Genomic DNA, 26,099 nt, shown 5'->3' on the forward strand with positions numbered 1-26,099 from the left:
CCGCATCCACCCCCTTTAAGGAGGTATTCCATCCCCATGGAAACATCTCTGCGCGTGGCAGCAAGGATACGTCGCAAACATGACAAAATATTTTTGAGGTATTCGCGATATTTAATTTTTTGTTCGAGCCTTTCTTCATCCTTGCAAATTTGAGAATAATATTTAATTACTAAATTATCGTTTTAACCTTTTTTTTTTACGATAATCTATCCATTCGCATTATTGTTGAAATTTAATATTTATCTTGGAAAATTGTGATAATATGTTTATTTTAGAATTATTTATACGAAAGATATGCTTACAATTCAATTTAATCAGATATTTTGTTTGTATTTAAAACGTATTTTTTTTTTTTTTTTTTGTTTAGAAATAAAGAAATATCATAATTCGAGATCAAAAGTTCAAGTTTCATCTTAAAGAGAATTTTTAATTATTTGTTCGAGTGTCGAAGAAGATATTCAATGTTTTATTCATTTTTCTGATTCTTTCGACCGATTTGTTGTGATTCATTTTATCGAAATCACATGCGTAATTCCTAAACACGTGCAACCAATGATTCATCGAGGATATACAACGAACGATAGTTTGCCAACGATTGCTGTGCCAATTTTTGCCATTATACCATCGTTTGATCGGTAATCAGACTTCCCTAGGTTCGAATAATCGAGTTGCATAAGTCAAACCCTTTGAAGATTACTTGCTTTTTTAACAAGCATTCTCGACTTTTTAATTGTAATAAAATTAATGTAACGAGGAAAAATTTCTAAAAGTTAATCGATCGAGGAAACGTTAAATTTACGGTTAACGGGTCAAGGTTCAGTTAAGAACACGCCATTACGAAGAAATAGTTCGCGTAAACTTGGAAAATCCATTGTCCCCCGTGATGAAGCTTTAGACACGAAAGGTAGACACGCGAAAGTTTCATTAAGTAGAAAGGTTGAACGATAATAAATTCGACCGGATATCTTGACTCGTGTTTCGAGATAATCGTTTCATTTAAAAAAACCTTAAGAGGATCCTGAATGTATTTCATTCTTATGAACGTATTTATAGAATTATAATTCGAGATAAAGTTTCAATCTAATCTGTAATCTATAATCTTTGTAATCAAGAAAGAAGTAAAGAAATCAGATACTTTTTTTAACAATAATAAAGGCGACAATAGTATAAAAATATATTTCGACCTAAAAACTTCAACCTAACCTAACTTTTTTTCTTCGCGTAATTTACTCGTTCAAAAAACGGTTCAATTCTATAAAACAAGAACAAAAAGACGCGAAAAATCACACGAGAGAAATGGAGAAAAGGGAAGAAAAGTACGCGAAAGAATTTCTTTTAAGGCGAAACATCGATGGATCCACGTAAGAGGCAGGGAACAACATTGTGCGCTTTGTTGGCAGTCATTGGCTCGGTTTCAAAAATTCCCTAGATGACTCAAAGGCTACACAGCCTGGCGAAAAACAGTTAAATTTAGAACCTCGAGTCAGCATAAATAGTCGGATATCCAGTGAAAACTGCCAGCGTAATCGACAATGTGATCGTGATACTCGCGAGTTCGACGATTTTCACAGGGCAAATAACCTCGCGCAATCCACAAATCTCGTATAATTTCGACGTGTTCTAGAAACGTTTCCACGTTGAATATACAAAGAAATGCGTTCTAGAAACGTTTCCACGTTGAATCTACTAAAGAAATATACAAAACGAGAACGATGTAACGATGCTAACATAATTTTAATACTACATTGTTTTACCGATTGATATATCGATGTTTCTTGAAAATCAATTATATGCAGTATTGATTGATCGTAAGAACGATAGCTAAATTTTATTTTGACATTTTTTTTTCCTTGTTCAAATTTGATAAATGATATATCCGTTTCAATTTTATTGATCATTCATTCTTCTTATTTGTATCCATAAAATACGTCGAGTTAAAAAAAAGAAAAAAAAAACTTAAAGAAGGAAGAGAAAAACAAACAGTGAAAAAAATGCCACAAATTATTCCTGTCTGTTGGTCACCGAGTATTCGAATATTTTAAGACTTCGACAAATAAAAAAACCTGCGTCTTATTGCTTCTTAACTTCAAAAAAAAAAAAAAAAAATCGTAAATGTTTTCGCCAATTTATTACAGGGGAAAAAAAAATCTATTTTTCGATTCTATTCCTAATTTCGGCCCGTGATATCACGTGTTCCGAAATTTCAATTCCGGAATAGCAGCAACGCTTCAGCATTTCCGCGAACGTTGGAGATTTCAAGAGAGAGATTTTAGAGAATGTTTATACGACGATCACGTGAGAACAGTCGGCGTTCGAACGCGAGAGATCATCAGCAGGAGAAGCAAACGTGTCAACGACCTAAGAGGAGGCAAGTTCCTCTGCGCGGCCAGTTTCGTGCCAAACTATTCGAGCTTAGGCCGCACCCAGAGCAACGCGCCTTCCGGTGGATCCTTCCATAGCACCGGAACAACCGAATGCTATCGTTCATTGTGACGACTTCTTCTAAAGATATCGATTCTTTTCTATCCTTAAAATAAAATGTAAAAATGTATCCTTCGTTTCTTATTCCTTTCGCGTCGACCATGAAATTTTGACGGCAAACGAATTATATTCCATTCCAAATTTTAATAAACGTTGCACAGAGATATCTCGTTCGCGAAAGGTTATCGTATTATCAGAATGAAAATTTCGGTTTTCAATCTAGGATAAATAAATTTACGTTTAATTCAGACTTGAAAGAATATTTAAAAAATATCTGGTATATTAAAACGTCATGAAAATAATTAAAAACCAAGAGGGGAAAAAATTCTGCGAATTCTCGAGAGAGATTAAAATTCCAGAAAATGTTGAAATCTTATTTCACGTTTCCTTCTTCTTCTTCTTTTTATTAAGAGAAGAAGAGTTAAAATCTTAAAGGATAAATTAATCCCCCCTTTGCGAATTCTTACGTCTCGTCTTACGACTCTGCCCTTTCTACGGAGAGGTAGAACGTTTTCTGCGTGATTTATCGCGACCTTGGCGGAAAGTTAAGAGGCTCTAATGTACGAGGATTCCGCGGGTACGTTCATCAAAACGTCAGAACAGTAGGAACTTTTACTAGGCGAACTCACCCTTGCAGCGGCCACGCTTTTCTCGGCGGAGACGCCATCGAGTTCGACGCGGGCCCTGGCCGCCGTCGCGGCGCTTTGCTCCTTGTACGAGACGTCGCCAGTCTGTAAAGCTCTCATCTCGGCGCTGTTCGCCGTCGCTTTCTCGGCGCTGAATCCGTCCGTGACGACCTGAAAATTCGCGGAGTGGATTTAAAACTCGATGAAAACTCGGGCCGGGAGACGATTAATTTCCGCAATGGCGAGAAAATTTGGACGCCGTTCCTCCGGACGATATTTTAACTGAATTTCTTTAGCTTTTGGAAAAATTGAAAAGCTAAGCTTTCCTTATTAACGCGTGATGATACGATGTTGCGATTGTTCGAGAAGTTTACGGGTGGAAGGGTGGAAACAGCGACCTTGGCGTGACGGAAATGAAGTTAAAGATAGAATCGAAACGGAAAGAGTTGAGCTGTTGAGGGAGCTAGACGCGAGATTCGACGTAAAAATAACCGGGTACAAAGTCTTTCTTGCATATATACTCGCGAATGCAAATTTCCTCCCTCCTTTTTTCAAACGAATTATCCGTGTAAAGAATCTTTTCGAAAAGACGGTGAGAAATTTCCATACGAAATCGAGACGAATAATGAGCAAGAGAAAGAGAAAAGATGAAGAAGAAAAAATGGATAACACGGCGCTACAATGAACGTGCATGCATCGTGGCTGGCAGCTTGGCTGAGAGAAGTTACCTAGAGATAGATCCCAAGTCCTTGACCTAGACTACTTAGAGGAAACCGCACCTCCGGCCAAATATTGCGCAGCTTCGCGTCACCAAAACGTTCGCGAGGAAATCTAAGAGATCGATTATTTAATATACGCAATTTGGGCGCAATTCGATTCCAAACCAATCCTTCATCAAATCATCGAGCTCTCGATCTTGAGCAGAGAAACATTTTTACGAATCTAATACCTCGCTTTTTCAAATCTATCAAAGGAAGATTGGATCTCTCGTATTTCCAATGATAAAAAGAAACGCTCACCTTGGTCTTGGACGCGCTTGTCATCTTCTTCTGCTCGAACTTCATCGTTTCCTGTCCAGCAGGAAGGTTCGTCATGTTCGAAATGTTCGACATGTTGATCTGTGGGCTCATGGTGTGAAGATTGTTCAACGAGTTCAGGGAGGTCAATTGGGAGGGTGATCCTCCTGTCCCTGTGGCTGGTGGCGGCGTATCCGGATCCGGAAACGTGACCAAGGGCTCCGTCAGATCGGCTTCCTCCGATCCATTCGTGTCCCTGTGGAAAGTAAACGTGTGGAGGGAGGGGAAAAATTTGGATTCTCTTCGCGAGAGAAGAACTTATAATATAATCACGAAAAATCGGGTAAAACGGGCGTTTTATGAATAATCCGTGGGTTAATTTGCTGATTTCAAGATGGATTCAAAGAGGAAGATTCATCAATTCGTGAAATTTGATTACCTGATGTACATTTCACAATTCTTTAACAATTCAGCAGTTTTTAACGAGTTTAAGGATTCTTCTAGAAATTGGTATTTTGAATGAATCGTGGAATTCGATTCGACGAGTTATTATTGTTAAATATTTCTTCTTCTTTCTTTTCTAATTATTCAAATTTTAAATAAATGTAGAACGAAGAATGGAAATGTTTGAGTAGAATATCGTAGAGGAAAATTTAGCATATATTATTAATTATCAAAAATTTTTACAAGTGTAGTGCAAGATGATAAAAATTTTTAACACTAAAACATTATCATCCTGTATAATGTTTCCTATATATATATGTACACGATTTCGAAATTGTTAGATTCAACTTGATGATAAAAGAAAGAGAATAAAAATGATGCTAACCTGTCCACGAGGTTTTCCATGCTGCTGCGCAGTCGTTGTGAAAAATTCGTCGAAATATTGTTCTTCATCTCGGATATGCCGCGTTGAAGTTCTCTTAGGTCGCTCTTCATTGAGCTTGCTTTCATCTCACTCGACGAGGACGAGGTAAGAATCCTCTGCGAGGATTTGGTGGCCACCCTGCTCGAACTGCTGCTGCTCTGGCTCTGGTTCGTCGTCAGCATCTGCCGAGTCAAAAGTCGTTTACGTTCTATTTAAAATCCACGTGAGATGACTCATTCTCGCCTATTCGTCTCTTTACTCACTCTCTTTCTCTTCTTTCGTTTTCTTTTCTCAACCTTTCGTCACTCTGTTTTTCACGTGGATCGTAATGATCGCTTTTCACCGATTTTTCACCTACTTTTAGTTACGCTCGTTGGAATCAATTTTTCGCGACAATTGTGCAATTTAGACGATCTTTTTTTTTAGGTTCAAATGAAAAATAAAAAATTCAAATTTATCTTCTATATTTTAAGAATGAGAGAGAGAGAGAAAGAGAGAGATATTTGCAATACTTTAGAATAGAAATAGAAATTTTTCATTTTAAGAAATAGAAATATTTACTAGAAGGACGCAAAGAAGAATTTCGAAAATTATATACTGTGATCTACGAGTAGTAAAAGAGGAAATGATAAATTAGCAAAAAAAAAATAATATCAATTTTTTTATATATATTTCTTTAAATTTTTTAAAATTCTAAATTTATAGTTCATTTACTGATATTAATTTTTTTAATTATCCAATAAGTTTTTAATTTAATTGTCCATCTACTTGTGTATATGAGGAATTGGAAGAAGAACTATTTACTTCCAAGGAAATCAAACATGAAATGAATTCCTTTGTTGCAAAGATGATTTATTTCAAATAAATGCTTTTAAATTTACTTTGCAAATACTAATACACAACAAAATTCTATAATAATATCCACTTGAATTACTCCAAGCAAATTTTCACAATCTAATTATGAATTCCAATCTAAGCAAAGAAATTTAATTAAACGTAATTTCGATCAACGTCCACTTAAAAATAAACCATTTCTGAATTATCAAAGGAACTGTTGAGGGAAAAATAAGAAATAAAACAATTTCGAAGAAAATATATCCATGAAAATCGTCGCCCGATTTAATCCCATGTTCCAAAGAATACGAACAGTACTGGTCTGGTTAATGTCCAAAAATGTGACGACCAACCATGCCAAAACACGCTTAAAACCGAGAAAAACATTCTGAAGATATTGTAAAGTGGAAGAAACCTTGGAAAATATGGCCTCGAGACTCCCGGACCTGGAAGTTCAATATATGCTTGGCTTGGGTTAGGATGAAATTCACGTGGGCGATTATTACGTATAAGTATGCTGATTATTCGAATTCGAACACTTGAGATGGAGTTTTGAGCGAAGATAGACGAGAAAAATTGATTTTTTTTTCTATTTTGAATATCGAAAGAAGTGTGCACTTAAACGTAAATAAAATGTTTGAGGATCTCTTCGAATTTCAAATTCGTATTTCTTAATATTTTATTAGTAATTTTATTGATTTTCTATTGATTTCATTGCTAATTTTTTTTAATTGAAATTAGATAGAGTTTTAGAGAAACGAAATAAAGAAAAACACAGTTTGCTGAAAGTAATTAATTAATTTGGTGAAATATTTTTGGAAATTACAAATACAATAAATTACAAGTATTTGAATTTTTGAATTGAAATTTTGCTGTCTAATTTGTGAGGTTAAATTTAAATATCCGAATATTAAGTTTCAAATTTAAAAATAAATTTTCTATTTCAAGATTTGGTTTCATGTCTCAATGAATTCTTGAAAGTAGATCATTAATTTCCAGTCATAGGCCCAATTTTAACACGTTTCATCGTTTCACTGACTCAAACCATCATTCTTAATCTCGAGCATCTGATACAATGAACATCAAAAATCCCCAAATAGTTATTTCATAATACTTAGTCATCAAAATACAAATACAAATACTAATATTAACTAATATCAATCGTATTACATTATATCAACTATTTTATTATTCAAAATCATCGTTTTCATGTACGTAGAGCATCAAATTGCAAGAAGATTTTTAAATTTTTGATAAAGAAAAATCATATTTCCAGTGTAATATTATATCCGAAGAATATTGATAAATTAAAAAATTGTCGAACATCGAAAGTCGAGCGATATAAAAATCCATGAAAGATGAATCGAGGCATAATTAAAATAATGTGGTATTGATAAGAGTATCAGTAAGCGGCTCTGAAACACGTGGTCCTTGTACCATTGCATAATCGTTTGTTAAAATTGAGCCATCAATTTCAATCATAATTCTCTCTCGTAGCTAACATTTTTTTTTTCTTTTTTCTTTTTTTTTTCCATTTTGCACAATCTGCAAGAATATCCTATCAAATGTACTTACTTCTGTACTAATTTTCCTTTCTTTGAAATAATATTCGCTAAATATAGGCTATATAAATATAGGATTTTTCCCTCGTTTTCAATCAGGTTTTTCCTTCATCTATTCTTTTGAAATATTTGCCAAGAATACATTGTCGAGAATAGTCACGTTTCACGAAGTATGCGATCAAAATTCAACGAGGGTTCAACGTTTTCCACGTGTATCAACGAATGCCAAGATTTTGTTTATTGCAATCCTTATATATTAATTCTATTCTCAGGCAATTGTACTCGAGAATGAGCGCATAAATGCAACGAGAGTGCAAATAATGCGGTAATGCTTGTATAACTGTCGCAGCATTGAGACTGGTCAGTTATTCTGGGAAATACGTATTTTGAGAATTATTTAATTACTTTTCTCCGCATTTTCTTCGCTTTTTCGTATGGAAATACGAACAACGGAAGAAAAAAAAAGTATTTTTAACGATCTATCCATCCATTTTCAGAATTTCTAAAAATATAACGCGTCTTAAAAACTGGATCTCCGGTTCCGGAATTGATGTAATTTTATTTCGCGAAAACTGGGATACCCATCGATATCGTAACGAAACTTTGAAACTCGTGGGATGTAAAGCTATTTTTAACACTTTACTTTTTCTAGACGAATGCAAATTCTCAGATTGGATATTTACCAAAATCACAAAATTTGAAAATACGCGTGCGAAAGACTGACGTGTACTTTAAGCCCCATTTAAAATTAACGAGGTCTTTCGAGAAATTATTACTGAATTTTATCTGAATAAAAAATCAATGATCGAATCAATTTTAATTTTAAATAAATCTATAATATTGTACAATCATGATTTATCGAAAATAATTTCTCATTGTTTTAAAAGACGATAGTTATTTCATTGATGCAAATAAAACAATTTAAAAGATTTTTCTTTTTTTTATTTACATAATTTTATTTTACGAAATTTCTATTATAAAAAATAAATTTAATTTCTCAAATTTTTATGAATTTTCATCCAATCTTAATTTTGGAAACACGCTCAGATCATCGCGGGAATCGGGAAGTAAATCGTTTGTATTTTCGAATTTCCGTATTTTGAAAATTGTGGGCGAGAAGCGTCGCGACGCTCAAGTGTCGACTTTTTCGTCAGAATCTTTAAATAGAAAGTTCGATGACAGGTACAATGATTATTAAGTCATCCCTAGTCTTCGAATTACTTTTGGAACGAATTCCATTGAAAGACAGAGTTGCGGTGAAATTGAGTCGAAACTCATTCTTGGAACAGAATTCTGCCAATTTTTGGCAGGAGAAGGCGTGGATGATTATTAATTTGATTTGTGTAGTGAAAAGTATTACGCGGGAAAATTGAAATTTATAATCAGTAATAATTTCATTTCGAATAAATGAATTAATAATTTTGTATCTACTTCTCGGTTTGAAATTATTTTTTGATTATATATATATATAATTATAAATTTACCTGTGATGACGAAGTGACCTGTGGATGATGAGTAACATGGCTCCTTCCGGTCACCATGTTCTTCTTTTGAAAATTCTCCATGACAGTGTGCATGTCACCGTTTTCTCCTCCCTCCACTGGGAACTCCGACATCTGTAATAAGAAATCAATCAAATTAGAGTTGCAATTATTAATTTTCAAGTTTATATAATTTTTAATATATTTAAATTTAAAACGAATAAATATTGTAATTCAAAATTTTTAATTAATTGAAAATCTTGTAATAATAATAAAAAAAATATGAATCTTTTCAAATTACATAAACTTATTAATCTATCAATTTTTATTCTACAAAATGTTCGATGACTGCTTTTTCTTTTCTTATTAACTATTATTATTTTTATTCAATGAATATAATAACACATAAAGTTAAAATTTGCTTAAATATTTTTAAATTGATAACAAAATATGCTGCACTAATTTATATGGATAATATCATTCGCTATTTATAATAATAATAAACCATATGCAAATGATAGAATTGCAAAACTCATTGAAATTGGAAATCAAGTAAATATGCAAATTGGTTTCACCTATACGTTTGTTAATAATTATATTCAACCAATTTCATCAGCTAATCTCTTTAAAAATTCGTGAAATATGGTTGATCTTTTTTATTTCATAACTAATTAATTTATATTTCGAAAGTAAATATAACTTATAAAAGAAAAATGAAACAACGAGCAAAAAGTATTATGAAAATACAATTTTGTCTTTTGTATACGTATTCTGAAAAATAAAAATCAACAAATTACAATAAAAACAAGATGTGAATACATTCTTTTCTCAGAATGAACTATTAACGATTTAACGAAAAACTTACGCGCTTGTTATTTTAAAGTGGATTTTAAATCGTGTTAGTTGTGAAAAAAGAAAAACAATCCATATCAAAAAAGCTTTCGCGAAGCTTTTAATTTCACGTATGGTTCACAAGAATACTTGGCCGGTTCTGAGAAAAGAATCGCAAGATATGCGGGCCTCGCAACACGTCTGTTACGTAAATGAAACCTTGTGGTCAACGGAACCGAAGGAAACACGTTCACGTACCCGCTCGCGTTCATATGTCAATACACACGTCTATATTGAATGTTCGTTTAAAAAAATTGTTATGGCAATGTAAACATAGTTATACTTGCGTTTAATGCGCACAATTTAAACTAAAAGCATGCGTGTATGTTATATCGACAAAGGATATTCATACAAAGAGACGTTTAAACGAGACGTTTGAACAAATTTAATAAGAATATAGAATTTAAAAAGGTACAGTGGCGCGCGAACGGTCGAAATACTAACCATTTGACAGTTCACAGAGGACACGCACACTTCCTCTTCCAACCTACTCCTTTTTATTATCCCCTGTTTCGCACCATGATGTCTCTGTTATTTCGAAAATCTCGATCTCGTACGTACACTCGCAGCATCTCCCGGAGATTCCCAAATCTTAACGAACATTCGTATCGCGTGGAATATTCGTATGATTTCACGTATCATCGTTAATCATCGCTTTCGATCACGTTTATGAATCCCCTTTCGTTTCAATCACGAATTACGCAACGATGATTTTTTCATTCGATCCGTCACTTTTATAACGTAAGATGTTACTTAATAATCGTTCTCGATAGCCAATAATAACACTCAACGTTCGACGATTAGTTTAATGCGAATAATATTTGCCGGTTGACACAAAGGACACAGACGTAACCGTATGATAAGCATCGTGCGATGGTCGGACTCGAACTGAGCAACCGTCTCGCGCTAATGGCGCGAGAACTGCGATCACAGCGCCGCCTCGGCGACCCCGCGAACTTATAAAATTCCGCATAGCAAGCGCGCACGTGAGAAAAACTTTGAATCACGAACGAAAATCAGATCATATATAGAGATTCTAGAAAAAGATTGTCGATTAACGAAGATACGTTTAATCATGAAAATTAAGTAAAACGATAGAAATAGTATCGATTTTTGATAGATCTACAGTTTGATCTTTAAAGAAAAAGATGTCTGAGAATATCTTCGCTATCACGATTTAATGAATATTGTTAAAAAAATCTAATTAATAATTAAGTTTATGGATGTGTTCATTTTATTTTTTTTTTATTAAAGATAAAAGACGATACACAATGCCGAAAAAAAAGGACACTTTTTGTTTTTCGTCATGCTACAACGACGAAAGACAAAAAGTATCGCGTTGTTCCGAGAATCAAGTTATCGATGTCCCAGTTTTGCATTCGCCCTCGTTTCAGGGGTGAGCAAATCCATTAATGGCATCTAAAAATCGATTAATTTTATGAGCCGGCTTCTACGAATCTCTATGTTAATTGGAATTCGAACTGCAGAAAATAAAAACTTGATTTATAAACATTTATGCTAAAAGATATATTAGGCCTCTCGATAAATAAGAATAACGAACTATGAACTATCATATGCACATATAGGGTGTTTTGTAAATAAAGTTAAAAGCGATCTTTCTAGCAATTGGACTTAAATAAAAATTAAAGTTCGGATTCGAGTTTATAATTCGATTATTTAATAATTTCTTTTTCTTTTTTTTTTTTGTAAAATATAACTCGTACATTCACCATCATCTATTTTCAGCCTGTCTATAAAACAAACGTGCCTAAAGGCGATTCGTGACAGCTCTTGACTGATTTATGTTTAGAAGGAATGTTAATTCCTTTTTATCTGCTTCTGTTCCGAGCTTGAGAGTGAAGCACGTTTGAGAATTCAGGTCAGGATTTTTCGACTATCGTGATACTGAGCGTGCCTTTGAATGAAGAAGCTGGAAAGCGTACGAATCATTGTTCGGGGCAAATGTTGCAGCATACATCTCTCAAGAGATCTCGCCTTTCCAGCAAAAGAAATCCGATAGATCCTGATAGAGATAGTTTGTTTCCTTCCCAAATTTTCCAGATCGTTAAATGCTGAATACAGAGAAAGAACGAGGCTCATAACTTGCACGATTAACGATACACACTATTGAATAAACTATTGATAAAACATTTCAACTTGACACTTTCTCCATGCAATGGTTAAAATTAAAGTAAAAAAGTTTTCTCTCGTAACATTAAAAATGAATAAAATTTTCTACACTTTCGTAATCACATCGTAAAAAGTCGAATCGTAAAGCTACTTTTCGAGTTTTCAAACCTCTTCGTAAAAGAAGACGAGGCCCCCAAATCGTGTCAAACGCCGCACAATGATCCCTCGATCGATATTATCGTTATTAAGCTTACCAACCGAGATCCGGTCCCGTAAGTCATCTTCGATCCGCGCTATAAGAAACGACGATGAAGAAACAGGCAGAAGAAAAGAGGAGAGAGGGAGGGAGGGAGGGAAAAGAAGAAGAAGAAGAAAAAAAAAAGAAGAAGAAGCAAGCAGCTGGGCGATGGAAAAGAGGGACACAAAGACTGGAATGCGGTCTAACGAGGTGAACGCAAGAAAACTCCGCCAACCAAGACATCGAGTGTCGGTGGAATTTTGGCGAGGAGTATACCGGGTGTCCTCGACACACGTGCACCTGGACTGGAAATCCAAGCGAACAGGAAAGGTAAAGGATTGAAGAAAGAAAAAAAAGAAAGAAAGAAAGAAAGGAAAAAGAAGGAAAGAGGTCGAAGAGAAGAGACAAGAGATGAAGAAGAAATAAAAAGATGGAAGGAGCAAGAGTACACTCGATAAGGAGTTGGAAAAAAAGAGCAACAGATTAAATAAGGTGCGGCAGGGCCGTCTTGATAGGTCAGCGACCAAATAATATCCAACGTTTTCTTTCCCCTTAAGTGTTCATTACCAAAAGAAACGCCACTTATTGGCGCCATTTGATTTATGGGTTAATAAACGGCGCCATAAATGTTCTTAACCACCATGATCACGATCGTTGATTTTTCCCTCGCGATTAGGTTTTCACGGCACGATTCTTACAGCTCGTATTGTTCCATCGACTCAATTTCTTCATTACGTGCACCAAGATAAAGATGAGACCGAGATCGATATAATAATAATAATTTTGATTATAATTTTTCGAATAACAGGATAGGATAACCACTTCCATTTTCCTTTTCTTTCTTTCTTTAACGAGTATTTTAAAATAATTGTCCAGAAATATATATGTATCATCATTTAAAAAACTTTGTACACCATTGACAAGCGAATTATCTACAATGAATGTGATTAGCAAAATGATTATAGGTAAGTAATTTGTATGCTCACCTTCCCTCTTCCCCTCTCCTTTCGTATACATTATAATCTCCATTTACGAGGTGACTAATCAAAGACTTTTTCTTCAATCGAACGCATTGAAGAAGGAAAGCGTTAATTAGAAAGCTTTTAGCGATTACAATAAAAGATAATTCGTTTCGAATTTGGATTTTCGTCTGGTTGTTATTGCAGAGGGGACGATTTTTTTCTTAACCCGCTTCCGTGTATGTTCGAGCGGGCAAGAGATTCTATCTATCGCATTGGCAGACAGCTGTAGGCGTGTTGCCTCTCGCCAGACACAAAGAGGCGATTCGGAGACGTCTCCTCGTGACACTGTCGTTGTATCGAGTCGTATCGTGTGTGTGTACGTGTGTACGAGCCGGGTGTACTGTGTTCATAATCCTTGACGAAGACGCCGCGCGTTAAAGCCGGATTTCGAACGATACAAAGGCTCGAGAGAGAGAGAGAGAGAGAGAGAGAGACAGAGAGAGAGAGAGACAGAGAGAGAGAGAGTCGAGACTTCCTCCCACTGCGATTCTCTTCGTTTTTATTTATCGTTGTACGTGTTTTACGCGGGAAATTATCCAGAGGATAAAAAAGAAGGAAAGAAAATTTAGGCTTTCTCTCATTTCGATCCATTTTTTTTTTGCACGAATATATTTATATATATATATATTTTATATTTTATGCACGAAGTTTGTAATACAGAACAAAGGTTGGAAAAAAAATGAATTATTTTTGAAGTTTAAGAGATGATTGTTATATTGTATTTTAGATGAACATTTAAGATTCACGTGAAATTCTTTGTTCCTTTGTCCGAGATTTGTAGTTTGCATCTTTAATGTTGGTTCTCTCTTTGTTCTCCTCAATGGTATTCCGTGTGAAAAGATTTTTAATATTTTTTTAACTAAAAGATTCTATTAGTTTGAAAAAGACATTTATTATCTTTTAAAGAGAATGTACGTATATATATATATATATATCTCTGTATACTCTTTATTTTTAAAAAAAAAAACGTATAATAAAAATTTAACGTAATATATTCATTGTAATCGAGATATTCATAATCTTGGAAAAAAGTAACGAAAAAATCCAGAAATCCTTAAGAAAGAACGCATAGAAATCTTATTAAGATTCCTATTCGATCTTCATTTTACGAAGATTTATAAATTCTTTATAAAATAAAAATAATTAACAGAGAAATGAATCAAAATGCGATCATATCATTGATTTACAAAATAAATTTATCCAAACAAAAAAAAAAAAGATATTTCAACTTGATACTTTTTATTTCGTTCACAAAACCATATCTTCAATGTTCTCTGTAAATCAACACGGATAAAACGTCTAAAAAATTCGCTCTCCTTTGTAACTCCTTGGTTTTCTTGAACTTTGTACCGTTTATTAATTTTATCTAATCGAATCTGTGACGCAAAAGCGACGCGAATTTTCCAATCCAATCCCGACGATTCCGTTCGTTCGATCGATCGATCGGGAAGAGTGGAAGAAGGTGTTCGTGCTCGATGCGACTCGAACACGCTGTTGCTCGTTCAAACAAAGAAGTCCTCTGTGAGTTGCAAAGGAAACACGTTCCTCCGGTTCTACGCGCATAAAGGAGCCCCTCTCTAGCCGAGAGGAGGAATTCCTTGATGCCTCGTCGTGACATTGGGACAAGGAAGATAAGATCTGGGGGAAACCAGGATGTGTTCCCGTTTCCATGATAACGAGAATTTTTTTTTTTCTTTTTTTGTGAACCGAGATTTTCTAAGTTTTGGAACAGGCAGATAAACAATTTTTTAAATGCTGAAATTTCGAGCAAGAAAGAAACAAAAGAGTAACATTCATTTTGGATTAAGATATGGAAAAACTGAGAAAAATTGCAATACTTCGTAGTATTTTTCTTTCTTTTGTTTTTGGAAAACAAAGAGAAGATTTAAGAGAATTTCTTCTTATAAATTGGAATAAATCTTCAAGCAAGGAAATTTGTAATAATTAGGAGATCTAACAAAAGAAAGAAAGAAAAAAAAAATATTCACAATTTCAAACACAAGAAATTATCAATTCACCAAATCGATAACACAGTACCACGAATTACGTTCGTACCAAGAATAACTGGTTAATACTCGTTACCGCTAATCTTCTTAATCCGATAACTGATAATCGTTATCTGCGACGATATATTATTGAGACGAGGCCGCGTGTAAGCGTGTAATTATGATATAATTGAAATACTTAAACGAAAAAACAACTTTTCATTGTTGAAATCTTTTATTTAGATGTTAAGTAATATCGTGTGATATGTGTAATAACTATGTGAAAGAAGAAGAAAAAAAAAAGATAAAGAAACGAATATAAAATCTCTTCGTTCAACTCTTCGTTAAAATATAAAGAGAGAATGTTTGTAATCCCCTTATCAATTTAAACTGCGATTAATGTGACGAATTGCCGTGGATAACATTGTATCCAAAGTATCGTTGTTAAATAAGAAATATATTGGAAAATCAAGTGGCATTTAAAATTTACAATTTCAATCGTTATTTCATTGCAATCGTTTTATGCTGAGGCGTGGAAATTCGATCGAAATTCTTTCGAATTAATAGAAGAATCGAATACGTTTTTTTTTTACTTAAGGAATCGATTTTCGATTCTGGGGATCCCGATCTTTTTAAGAGACCGGTTTATTAAAACTTTCACAGTGCGGCACGCAACTTCGAAAGGGTCTCTTCTCTCAACTTGGAACAATGAATCTAGAACGAAGAGAGGGAGAAGAAAAAAGATCAAGACGAGATAAAAGTGACGAATTGCAGGATGGGAAATTAATCGAAGCGAGGAATTATTTTGAAAGATGGATCGATCTTGTTTCGCACCTTATTTTCGGGTTGATCTTATATAATTTACTCGGGTAAACACTCGAGAGAGAACGTTTCGACATCGTTCAACTGTTGATTTACGAAATAAAATTTACTTTTCAATTTTAAAACTCCCAACGTAATTTTTAACCACCTTAAAATTGGATAATCGAATATCAAAAATAAAATCGAGTTTGATTAAAAAAAATATTTCTAACGCAATTGATCGAAATCTTGTAAAAAAAATATTCTTAAACCAAGATATATATCCGTACAGAGTTTGGATAGAAAGAGCGTAGTATTTTTCGAGTTCCACCAACTAAATTGGGCAAAAAGTCAATCGTCTCGATTAAGACATCGCCGATTACGCAAAAAATCGGCGCGATTATCGGCGGTGGCGGTGCACTTATATCGAGCTTGTGGCACCCGGCCAGTGCATTCTGCCATCTTATGTAAGAGAGGTTCATCAACAAGGAACGCGATGATTAAATCTCATTAGGGGATCGATTTGGCAACCACTTCACCGTGACTCGAAGGCTGTCCAAATTAATTAGTCACGCGAACGCTGGCTTCGAAGGTCGCCTGTGATCTATCTATCGTGTTCCATCGATCTTCGTGAATTTTGGTGAATTCTATTCGCAAGATAAATTCTCCCGTTGTTGTTGTCTCGATCGACTTTGAAATTTAATTTTGGTAATATCTTAAAATAGAGAAATTGATTTTCTGGTGTCTTTTCGAGTCGATTTGATTTAATTCAATCTTTTTATTATTTTTGGAACAACAGTGAGATTGGATCGAATGAATCTCTTCGTTAAATAAATATCGTGGTAAATTATTTTTTTCTCGAGAGAAAAATTACTCACGTTTGAATAATTAATTATTCGAGAATAAGAATCGAAGGAAACAGGAAATCGGGAGATGATTCATCGAGGAATTTGATAAATGATCGACGATAAAGTATCGATTACAGCAAAAATGAATCACGATGACACAATCGTGTGCTGAACAATCAATATCTGTTTGTTCGACAAATTAAAGATTAAGGAAGAACAAGTTGTGCACACTTCTTTGTGTATCTCGATAAACATTTCAAGTGGTAAATATTCCGGTATACAAATCCACGTCGAGAGCTTCTTCCTCCTCTTTTATCGACTAAATAAATAAATAAATAAATAAATAAATAAATAAAAAAGATTGGAAGAAACGTGCGTAGAAAAAGAAAATCGAAATAAAAAAAATTACCGATCCAATCCAATTACAATCGGCCCCGTTTTTTAATCGTCGCTCGATCGATTACGCAACGATTCGATTCGAGTCTCGTTTCAGGCGGACAATCGAGGAGAATTCGAGGAGGAGGGCACGCGAGCCGGGGCAACGAGTTCCAAGAAACGGCGACACGGTAGCCAAAGAACCGGCACGAGACGAATCGCTACCGAGAAGCGGTCTGTTAACCCGTTTGCAACAGCTCGAACACGATTTGCGTCACCGTGTCGTGGAATAGTGGCGTGGAATGCGCCACGAAGAAGCGGCGTCGAACCCTACTGCTTCCAAGAGGAAATCTCCGTCCTTCGACCGTTGTTCCTCGAGATGGAACGACACTCGAACGAACCAAGTGACGAAACGTGTTTCGTTCTTTTTTTTTTTTAGAAGGGAATCTTCGAATCTTCGATGTTATCCAACGTACGGGTTACGTTTTGGAAAGATTTGCCAATCCTAATATTATCATTAGGATTCGTAATAAAAGTTATTGGGCAAGATTATCGAAAGTTTTATTTTATTTCCGATGATTGATGGTGACATTCGTCGCTACTATGAGTGTGAAGCACGATATGTAAAAAGTATTCGAGAGAATTTTTTTTACATCTTTCAATGTAAACAGTCTTTAGAGTTCTTTTTTTTTTTTTCATGGTTCGTAGAATGGAAATATAAATATTTTTAAAGGTCTTTTAATCGTTTCTTTTTTTTTTTATTCCAAAGTAAATTATCAATTTTTGAATTCTATAAAAATTGTTACGTAATTACACGCGTGACAATGTAAATTTTACGAGTCTGTAAATACGTGTTTTCTAGTTTATAATTAATCTCTAAAGATACTTTATACACGGGATTATTATATAATTAAAAATTGTCGTGTCTTGTGTAATATTATTTCGTAAAAAAAAAAAAAAAAAGAAAAAAAGAAGAAAAAATCGCACGGATCCCAGTCATTCCTCACTCGGTCAAGTTTATAACGTGTTGAAACAATGATTCACAACGATTCCTCGTATCCTATTATTTTCATTGAGTAATACGACATGGAGTATTTTCATGTTTACTCGTTATGTTAATAAACGTCAATATTATTATTGCACGCTATGTCATTCCCTTTACAACCTGTGCATTCATTTTTTTTCACTTTCACGAAGATTTAGTTAGAAGCGAATGAATGGAACCTTTGTGAAAAGTGAAAGTGGATATTCTTGCATTTGCGCGCAAGCGAATCGTGAGTTTCAGATGAAAACTCCTTCGAACCATTCGAAGCAATCTCGAAGCAACAAGTTAAAACGTATTCTTTTTCCTTCCAATCATTATTTCGAACGATAGACGGTGAATTTTTTTGATCGAAACTTTGATGATCTCACACGATCTCAATTAGTTTTCGTTATAGATTATTATTTACGAATTCCACGCGATTAACAGATTCGTCATCGTTACGACATAATAATCTCATCGCGAGATCGATCGTTGCATCTCATCAGCCCCCATTTCATTCACCTTCGCTCGAGAAATCGAGCCATCATCCACTTGTCCTCGCGATCGTCGCTTTGCTATTCCGATCACAATCGGATACGAGCACGAATCAGAAGTCATCACAACAGTAAACAACGATTAGTCATCTCACGAACTTAGAAAACCTGACCTCTCTTCGTCGTTTCTTCCAACGGTAACTACATCTACTACACATATGTACATACGCGTGTGCATATAGGGTGTCCTACAAATTCAAAAATAAAAATCAACTAAGAAAGAAGCGAGAATCAAAATCCTTTTTAAAGAAAACCGTTTTTAAATAATTATAATATCTTCGAGTAAATTTGAAAGAAACGATCGAGTTTGATCTCCCAATTTTTAACGAATTAATTACAGTTTAAAATATAAAATAGTAAAAGAAAAATTAAATTTAAATTTTCAATCAGTGAGAAAAGGGAAATTGAACACATTGAGTTGATAAAAATATTATTAAAAAAAAAAAAAAAAAAAAAATTGTTTTCTTTTTACACCTTGTATATTAATGCAACGCTTAGATTCGAAGAACAAACGCGTGTTAACAGTAATTCCCAGACAGCGAGGGGAGGACGATTATGTCTAGAATGAATACAGATATATATATACATACACATAAGTGCATAAGTATACGTGTGTACGTACGCGTGTGACATCGCGTATAGTTTTAGCGCAATGATGTCACGCTGTTGTAACGGATCGTGACGCGGTACTTTGATTGACCGATAGATGTTACAACCGCGAATCTCGTTTCTGACCTAAACGATGACGCATACGAGACGCTGTGACGTTTTGATTAGACATAATGCATCTTGCTCTTTCTCAGAGGTTCTCATCGGTTCACGATGGTAAAAGTCCAACTTTCTTATCGTGATAACTTATACTTGAGGATGAGACGTTGTTCTTTAATAATTTTTGTTATTTCTTTTCTTTTTTGTACGTTTCTCGTATTTTCATTCGGAATTGCATTTAAAGTTTACGTAAATTTCGATCATCATGGAGAAAAGGTTATGAAACGATCGAAATTTCCCTCCACGTGGCGTCCATGTTTTTTTCGCGTAGTCACGTGACTGTATGAAGCAATACGATTGGATACAGAGATACAATATTAAGAAAGGAAACATTTCGGAAGTTTTGAGGTTAAGAAAACTCGAATATCTCTTGCAAATTAAATTTTCATTCCGTGTGCAATGAATTTGTTTCGATTTCTATAAGGAATAAGGAATGAGAAATGAAAAATTTGGTTACCAAGCTTATTGCAGTTTGAATAATGTGTTGAAGCAAGTAGAAATGGAGGAAACAGATTGATATAATGAAAATTCTCTTGTTTATTGGTATAGATTGTTTGCTTCGAAACAGGAAATATTGAATTTAGATAACTTGACACATGGTTGAAGGTTTGTTAGCTTTAAATCTTTCTTAAGTATTAGTGCTTGGAATAAAATTTGTATGGCAATAAATTGCAACAGATATTGCGACACCTGTTCCAAGATGATTTAATGTTAGAAATGAGAAAACCTTCTCATTTCTTTAATTAAATTATCCCAATTAGAATATTCTCCAATTGCTATTATATTGTTTATAATTTTTAAAAATATATTTAAACTTGAATTAAAGATATAGAGTTTTATCTGTGTTATAACATGAATCTAATTTTACACGTTACTCATATTGGTACTTTGATTAAAATCAAAGTGGTATGATAAAAATAAATAGGTTTCATTGAAATAAATGCCATAAAATAAAAATAAATAAATAGATATTTCATATTTAAATAAGCAACACGATAAGAATAAACGAATACACAACTTTATATCTTATTAAAAATCGAAGAAATTTTAATTTCTTCAGAAATATCTGGACAAATTTAAAATTATCATTTACGAGTATTCTAATAACAATCTTCATAAATAATTTTCCAAACGATTGTTTCAATATTTTTAAATTACTAATTGATCTCACTCACAGACAAAACTAACAGATTCTGAGACTTTTGAACCTAGCTTTTCAACTTTTAAATTTCATAATAATTCACAATAATTCCAGGGAACGTAATAATTATTGACTCTGTCGATGAACGGCTTCAATTAAAGCCTAAAAAAAAAAAAAAAAAAAAATACACACACGTATATATAAATAAAAAGCAGAGAGGCGAAGTGACAGAAGCAAACGAAGAATCGGTGAGTCACTTCGTCTTCTTCAGCCGAGATTAATTTGTAAAATTTTGAATTCCCTCCCAACCCACCTACTCAAATAGAATATGATGTCATTCGTATGCGTGAAACAGTCATCGCGAAAATATGCGTAATTACGCGAACGAGGGAACTTGTCACTTGTGATCTCGATAACGAGACGACGACGTCTCGTTTAATTGCTTCCTTGGTATCTCTAACTTTCCCCCGACTCGTATAATACCCACTTGAATCAACACTGACGTCCCATCATAATGTTGCATAAAGTTGCATATAGGTTGCAGAGGAAGATATATTTCCATTTCAATTTTCCTTTCGAAAAGGAACTAATTGTCGAACGATATCCCAACGATTGAAATCGTGATAATTTGAACTGTGCTTCAATTGCAATATAAAATATTTCTTTTTAATCTTAAAACTGGAGAAAAATGATATATGAATGTTTGGAAGAAAAGAAAATCTTCGAACGAATTGAATTGAATTGAATTGAATATACGAATAAGTTTAAGAGAAGAATTTTGAAAGGAACGTGTTCAATGTTTGATAAAATGTTGGAATATTCAAAGATGGATTAGAAAAGGAGAAGAAGAAAAAGTAGAAAGGAGATAAGAATCAATGTACTCACCGATTTGAGAAAGGCGCCCCTGCCCTTGTAGAGCAGGCTGCTGTGAGGCCTACTGCTCCCATGCTTGTGCAGCATGTTCAGTCCTCTGTCGACGCTCATTCATAAATCTATTTTGACCCAGCAGCTAGCAGAGCAAATCGTTTCGACGAAATTGATCGTTAGACCCAATTCTACCAGCTCGAAGTTTCTACTCGTCCCAATTTAATTGATCTCGTTTCTAACCAAATAATCTTTTTTTTTCAACGAGGCTTTTTTCACAGATTTTTATATAGAAATATGCTGTGACACGCGGCGTGGCCACATTCGATTGTTTGGTCGATGATTAATTGTGACGAAACTGCGGAGGACGAAGGATTTATTAAAATTTGAACTTTGATAAATTTAGAAATTTCTTTGATTTTCGTAAGATCGATTCTTTCGCTGTTTTTAATTAAATTTCTAGAAATTGGAGAATTGGAGAAACTTGTTGAAAATTGCATCAGAAGATAACGATTTTGTTTGGCCAGGATCAAGGTAAACAGGTCGATCGATTCCGATATCTATAGATTCTCACAATAATTCTCTCTGGGGAACAGCTGTTCAAATAAAAGATGTTTTCTTCTAAAAGTAAAATGCTCATGAACGAGCATGCATGCACTTCGTGTCGGAAATTTTATTTGAATTTTACCACGTTTTAAATATTTTACAAGTATTACAATTGGATGGAAGTTTAAGAAAATTTAAGAGAATGGATTCGATCGAACATCTCGAATGTTCATTAAAGATTTGGAGATAAATATTCAAAGGAACGAAATTACGATAGAAATTTTTATTTTATCAAAATGAAGCGTTTGATCGAAAAAGACTACTATAAAACGATATTCTTTTTCAATTTCAACCATCTAGATATTGAATTTCAAATTTAAAGATAAAATTCTTCTTTTCATTGGCTCGCAAATACAATAATTTTCGTCACGAAGTAAAAGATTTCGATTTCAAAAATCTCTTCTTCGAGTTCCAAGCAAACAAAAAAGAAAAAAAATTAAAAATAAAATAAGTGCAACGCAAGAAACTTGAGAAAGATACTTAAAAAAAAAAGAAAAAACGGTTTATCAGCGATGCTTTATCAGCCTCGATAATATTCGTCGTAAAAGAGATGGCGATAAGGAACGGCAAGGATTATTTTCGTCACCCGACGGCCAATTTTGGCGGTCGGTTTTTGTATATGCATCGAAGGCTGCTCGCGGCGAGAATCGTAACGTCCGCTTCCGGCCGGGGAAGTCACGTATCGAGCACGCCATCGTCTCGCGTGCGAGGTTAGGAATGCACGTGGCTTTTGTCTCGTAGCCGGCGTCGAGACGCGTCTCTTCTCCGCTGCATTTCTATGCAGCCTGCCATGCGGAAGCGGCGCACGCAAGCCGCGTTACGCAACGAAAACGCTTGCTCGATCAACGCTCGACGCTGGTCCATCGTGCCACCGAATTCACAAGCCTTCCATCTCGAACCTGAAGATAGGAATCAGAAAAGTGGAGATTTGGGAAACGAGGATATTAGAAATTATATGCCTTGTTACGTTCGTAATCAAAGGAACAAGAAAACTTTACATTCCGACAACGCGAGCCGCCATTTTAAACACGTAAACGCGAACAGCGAAAGATCCCGATCCCGCCGAAATCCAATTAATAAAAAAAAGAAAAAAACCCTCGCACCTTTCCAATGCTCCATTGAAAAATTTCCACCAAACCGAGAGAAGAAAAAAACCTGCACGCGAGAAAAACAATCTAAATCGAACTCACTTTAATAGAAAAATAAAAAGTCAATACGCCCGAATTATTCAACAATGATCGCTCGGCCTCGGTTCACCGCGCACTGTCGACCGCCACGCTCCGTATACACCGTATATACCGGCGTTAAGGTGATCGAACCGATACCACGCCGATCGCTCTCGCCGTTCACCGCGCGCGAACAAATCACCTTTACGCTATCGCGCGTATTATTATTACTTGTCGACGGTTCGATGATGACGAGCGGTGGCGCGGCACTACCGCCTCGCTCGTGCCCTCGTTCCTACAAATACCCCGTTATCATCGGCGGCGCGCTCGGCGTTATCACCCACCAACAGAGACGAGGTGTGCGAGAGAGAGAGGGAGAGAGAGAGGAATCAGCTGGTCCCAACGACGGCAAACAGCCGTTGCGATCACGTTCGGTGGAGCGCTCGCAGGGGAGGGGGGAGGAGATAGCAGTTTCCGAGGAATCGATGATTCATCGATCGTGGAGGGGAGTTACCTGAAACGGACGAGACGGTTGTTCGGAAGGGATGTAGTCCAAAGGAGTGTGGATGAGAGTGTTGTGGAGGGGAATTTTCTCGAAAAGAAGCCTCGCCCCTGAATGTTTGAGGTTTGGAAGGTGGAAGTGATAAAAGGAGGAAGTGTTTGGTGATTTATTTCTTCTTCTTCTTCTTGTAAGGAGGGAGGAATTTTTTTGGATCATTTATTATCGGGATTACGTTTAATTTTTGGGAGTATTTTTTAAAATTTATCTTTGATAAATATTGTTTAAATTAGGTTGGCCAGGTTCACAGGTATCATATGAAGTTTAGGATAATTTTGGAAGAATTATCGGAGAGATTTAATTCAAGCTAAATTATCTTATGGATCGGGATTGAAATAATAAAATCTGAGGACGATCTCGCGAAATAATCGATTCTTTAGCAATAAGCGAGTCTTTCCTATGCAACCTTAACACGTCCTTTCCACCCACGATGTCGCAACTGATGAATAATTAAGCAGTGTTCTCATTGAAGCATCAGAACGCGACTTGATTAACTCTTCCACGAACTCATAAACCGTCTCGATAAGGACCGATACCGACCTTATATGGAATCCTCATCGATCGTTCCATTGAATCCATATCCGCTTCGAAATTCCACCCTTCTCTCGCGAGATAGAATCACCTTCACCAGATCGATTATCCTTCGCGTTTGAAAGAAGATTAACAGTTTTCTCACCGTCGAAATTATCATATTATCAGCATTTCTCTTTCGAAAAAAAGGGAAAATGTACGAGAGAGTTACGAAATTTTTTAGTTATTAATAATAATTAAATGTTATTAACTAGAATCGAAATATATCCAATTATTTAAAATTTCCAAAGACATATATTGTCCCAAAAACATATATACATGAAATTCCTATTAATTGATAATCTCCTCATTACTTAAAAAATACTATAAAAATACTCTATTTTCCTCTCTCCCCAAAAAATCGTATCAATTTCCTTCCTTCATTTTTATCCAGATTACATAAAAGAGCTTTAAAAAAAATTATTTACAAATATTTTCGACAAAGAACTCACTGCTTCTTGAATGGACATCTTCAAACAATAATACTATCATCCTCCAAAAACAATTTCTCGATTTCTTTAAATTCTCCTGATCCACCTACACGGAAAAATTATCGAAAAATTATCTACATTTAATTTAAAAAAAGGATCGGAATCGTTGATTTACTTAGTCGGAGAATCGATCGGGGCTTGAATGGGCGACGACTAATCGGTCCCATTCAGTTAAATGGCGCGATTGGGAGGGACGCCGGCCAATTCATTAGGCGGTGACGTAATCGTCGTGGCGAGTACTATGATCGAGTGAATTGTGCGCGGTGCGCAAGGGATGCACGGGAGCGCGCAGCGTTCGTGGCATCGCGGAATCTAATTGACATCCTTACCGCGAAACTCGAGGGTCAAACTTATTTGCCGAGTCGCCACACGATCCTTTACTCCCCGCTTCTCTCATTTCTTTCCTCTCCACGGCTCGAATAAAGGTTTCGGTCGATTACCGATTACGTTGGACGCCAATTGAGATATTTTTGTTCTTTATTTCGATGCGTCATACGTCGTGGCGAATAAAAATGCTCGCGATAACGTTAGCTTATAGTTGTTACACCTTTACATTCTCGTTCAATTAATGATGCGTCTCACTTTTTCCTTTTTCGTTGTTGTAAAAGTATGTTTAAACTTTGTAAATTAAGTATCGATTAAGTTAAGAGGGAAGATATCAAAAAATGTAACATGGTCTCTAAGATGATGCGTTTCACTTTTTCCTTTTTCGTTGTTGTAAAAGTATGTTTAAATTTTATTAAATTAAGTATCGATTAAGTTAAGAGGGAAGATGTAGAAAATGTAACAAAAGTTTAAGATTCAATTAATAATTTCTTTTCCATCGAAATAGTTTTTGATCTCTTATTATTCTTCGTGTAATATGAAATAGAATGAGAAAACTCGGTCGTTCGTTATGTAATAGTGTTTGGAAAAAATAATAAGCATTGAAATATTTAGAAATAGGATTACGAGGAACGTTCTGAGAATTTGATACGATATTAAGTTTTCTCGAGCGAGTAATACGATAATTCGTTAGAAATGTACCGTTATGCAACAGTTTCCAATGAATTTTTCTCCATTTGAAAATGTTTCGCGCGAAACAATGTTTGTTTAGCTGGCTCGAATGATTCATCTCCAAGTATAGATGAATAAGCTAGACTTCTGAACCGAAGCGTTTTTTTTAAGTAAGTTAACGATTAATTCCTCGACATATCGA

General features: G+C 34.9%; 1 protein-coding gene across 1 annotated transcript in view; it reads right to left on the reverse strand.

Annotated features, from left to right (window-relative positions):
• The window catches only part of LOC100577242 (sterile alpha and TIR motif-containing protein 1), a 38,735-nt gene extending 15,216 nt beyond the window's left edge, over nt 1–23,519 (reverse strand). The window contains 6 exon segments of the mRNA XM_026439806.1: nt 3,111–3,278; nt 4,127–4,379; nt 4,953–5,173; nt 8,872–9,003; nt 21,531–21,867; nt 23,219–23,519. Of these exon segments, the coding sequence (XP_026295591.1) occupies nt 3,111–3,278; nt 4,127–4,379; nt 4,953–5,173; nt 8,872–9,003; nt 21,531–21,629 (873 nt within the window). The 5' untranslated portion in view covers nt 21,630–21,867; nt 23,219–23,519.
• Between the last annotated feature and the right edge of the window lie 2,580 nt (nt 23,520–26,099).

Source organism: Apis mellifera, linkage group LG3 (genome assembly GCF_003254395.2).
Source record: "Apis mellifera strain DH4 linkage group LG3, Amel_HAv3.1, whole genome shotgun sequence".
NCBI lineage: Eukaryota > Metazoa > Arthropoda > Insecta > Hymenoptera > Apidae > Apis > Apis mellifera.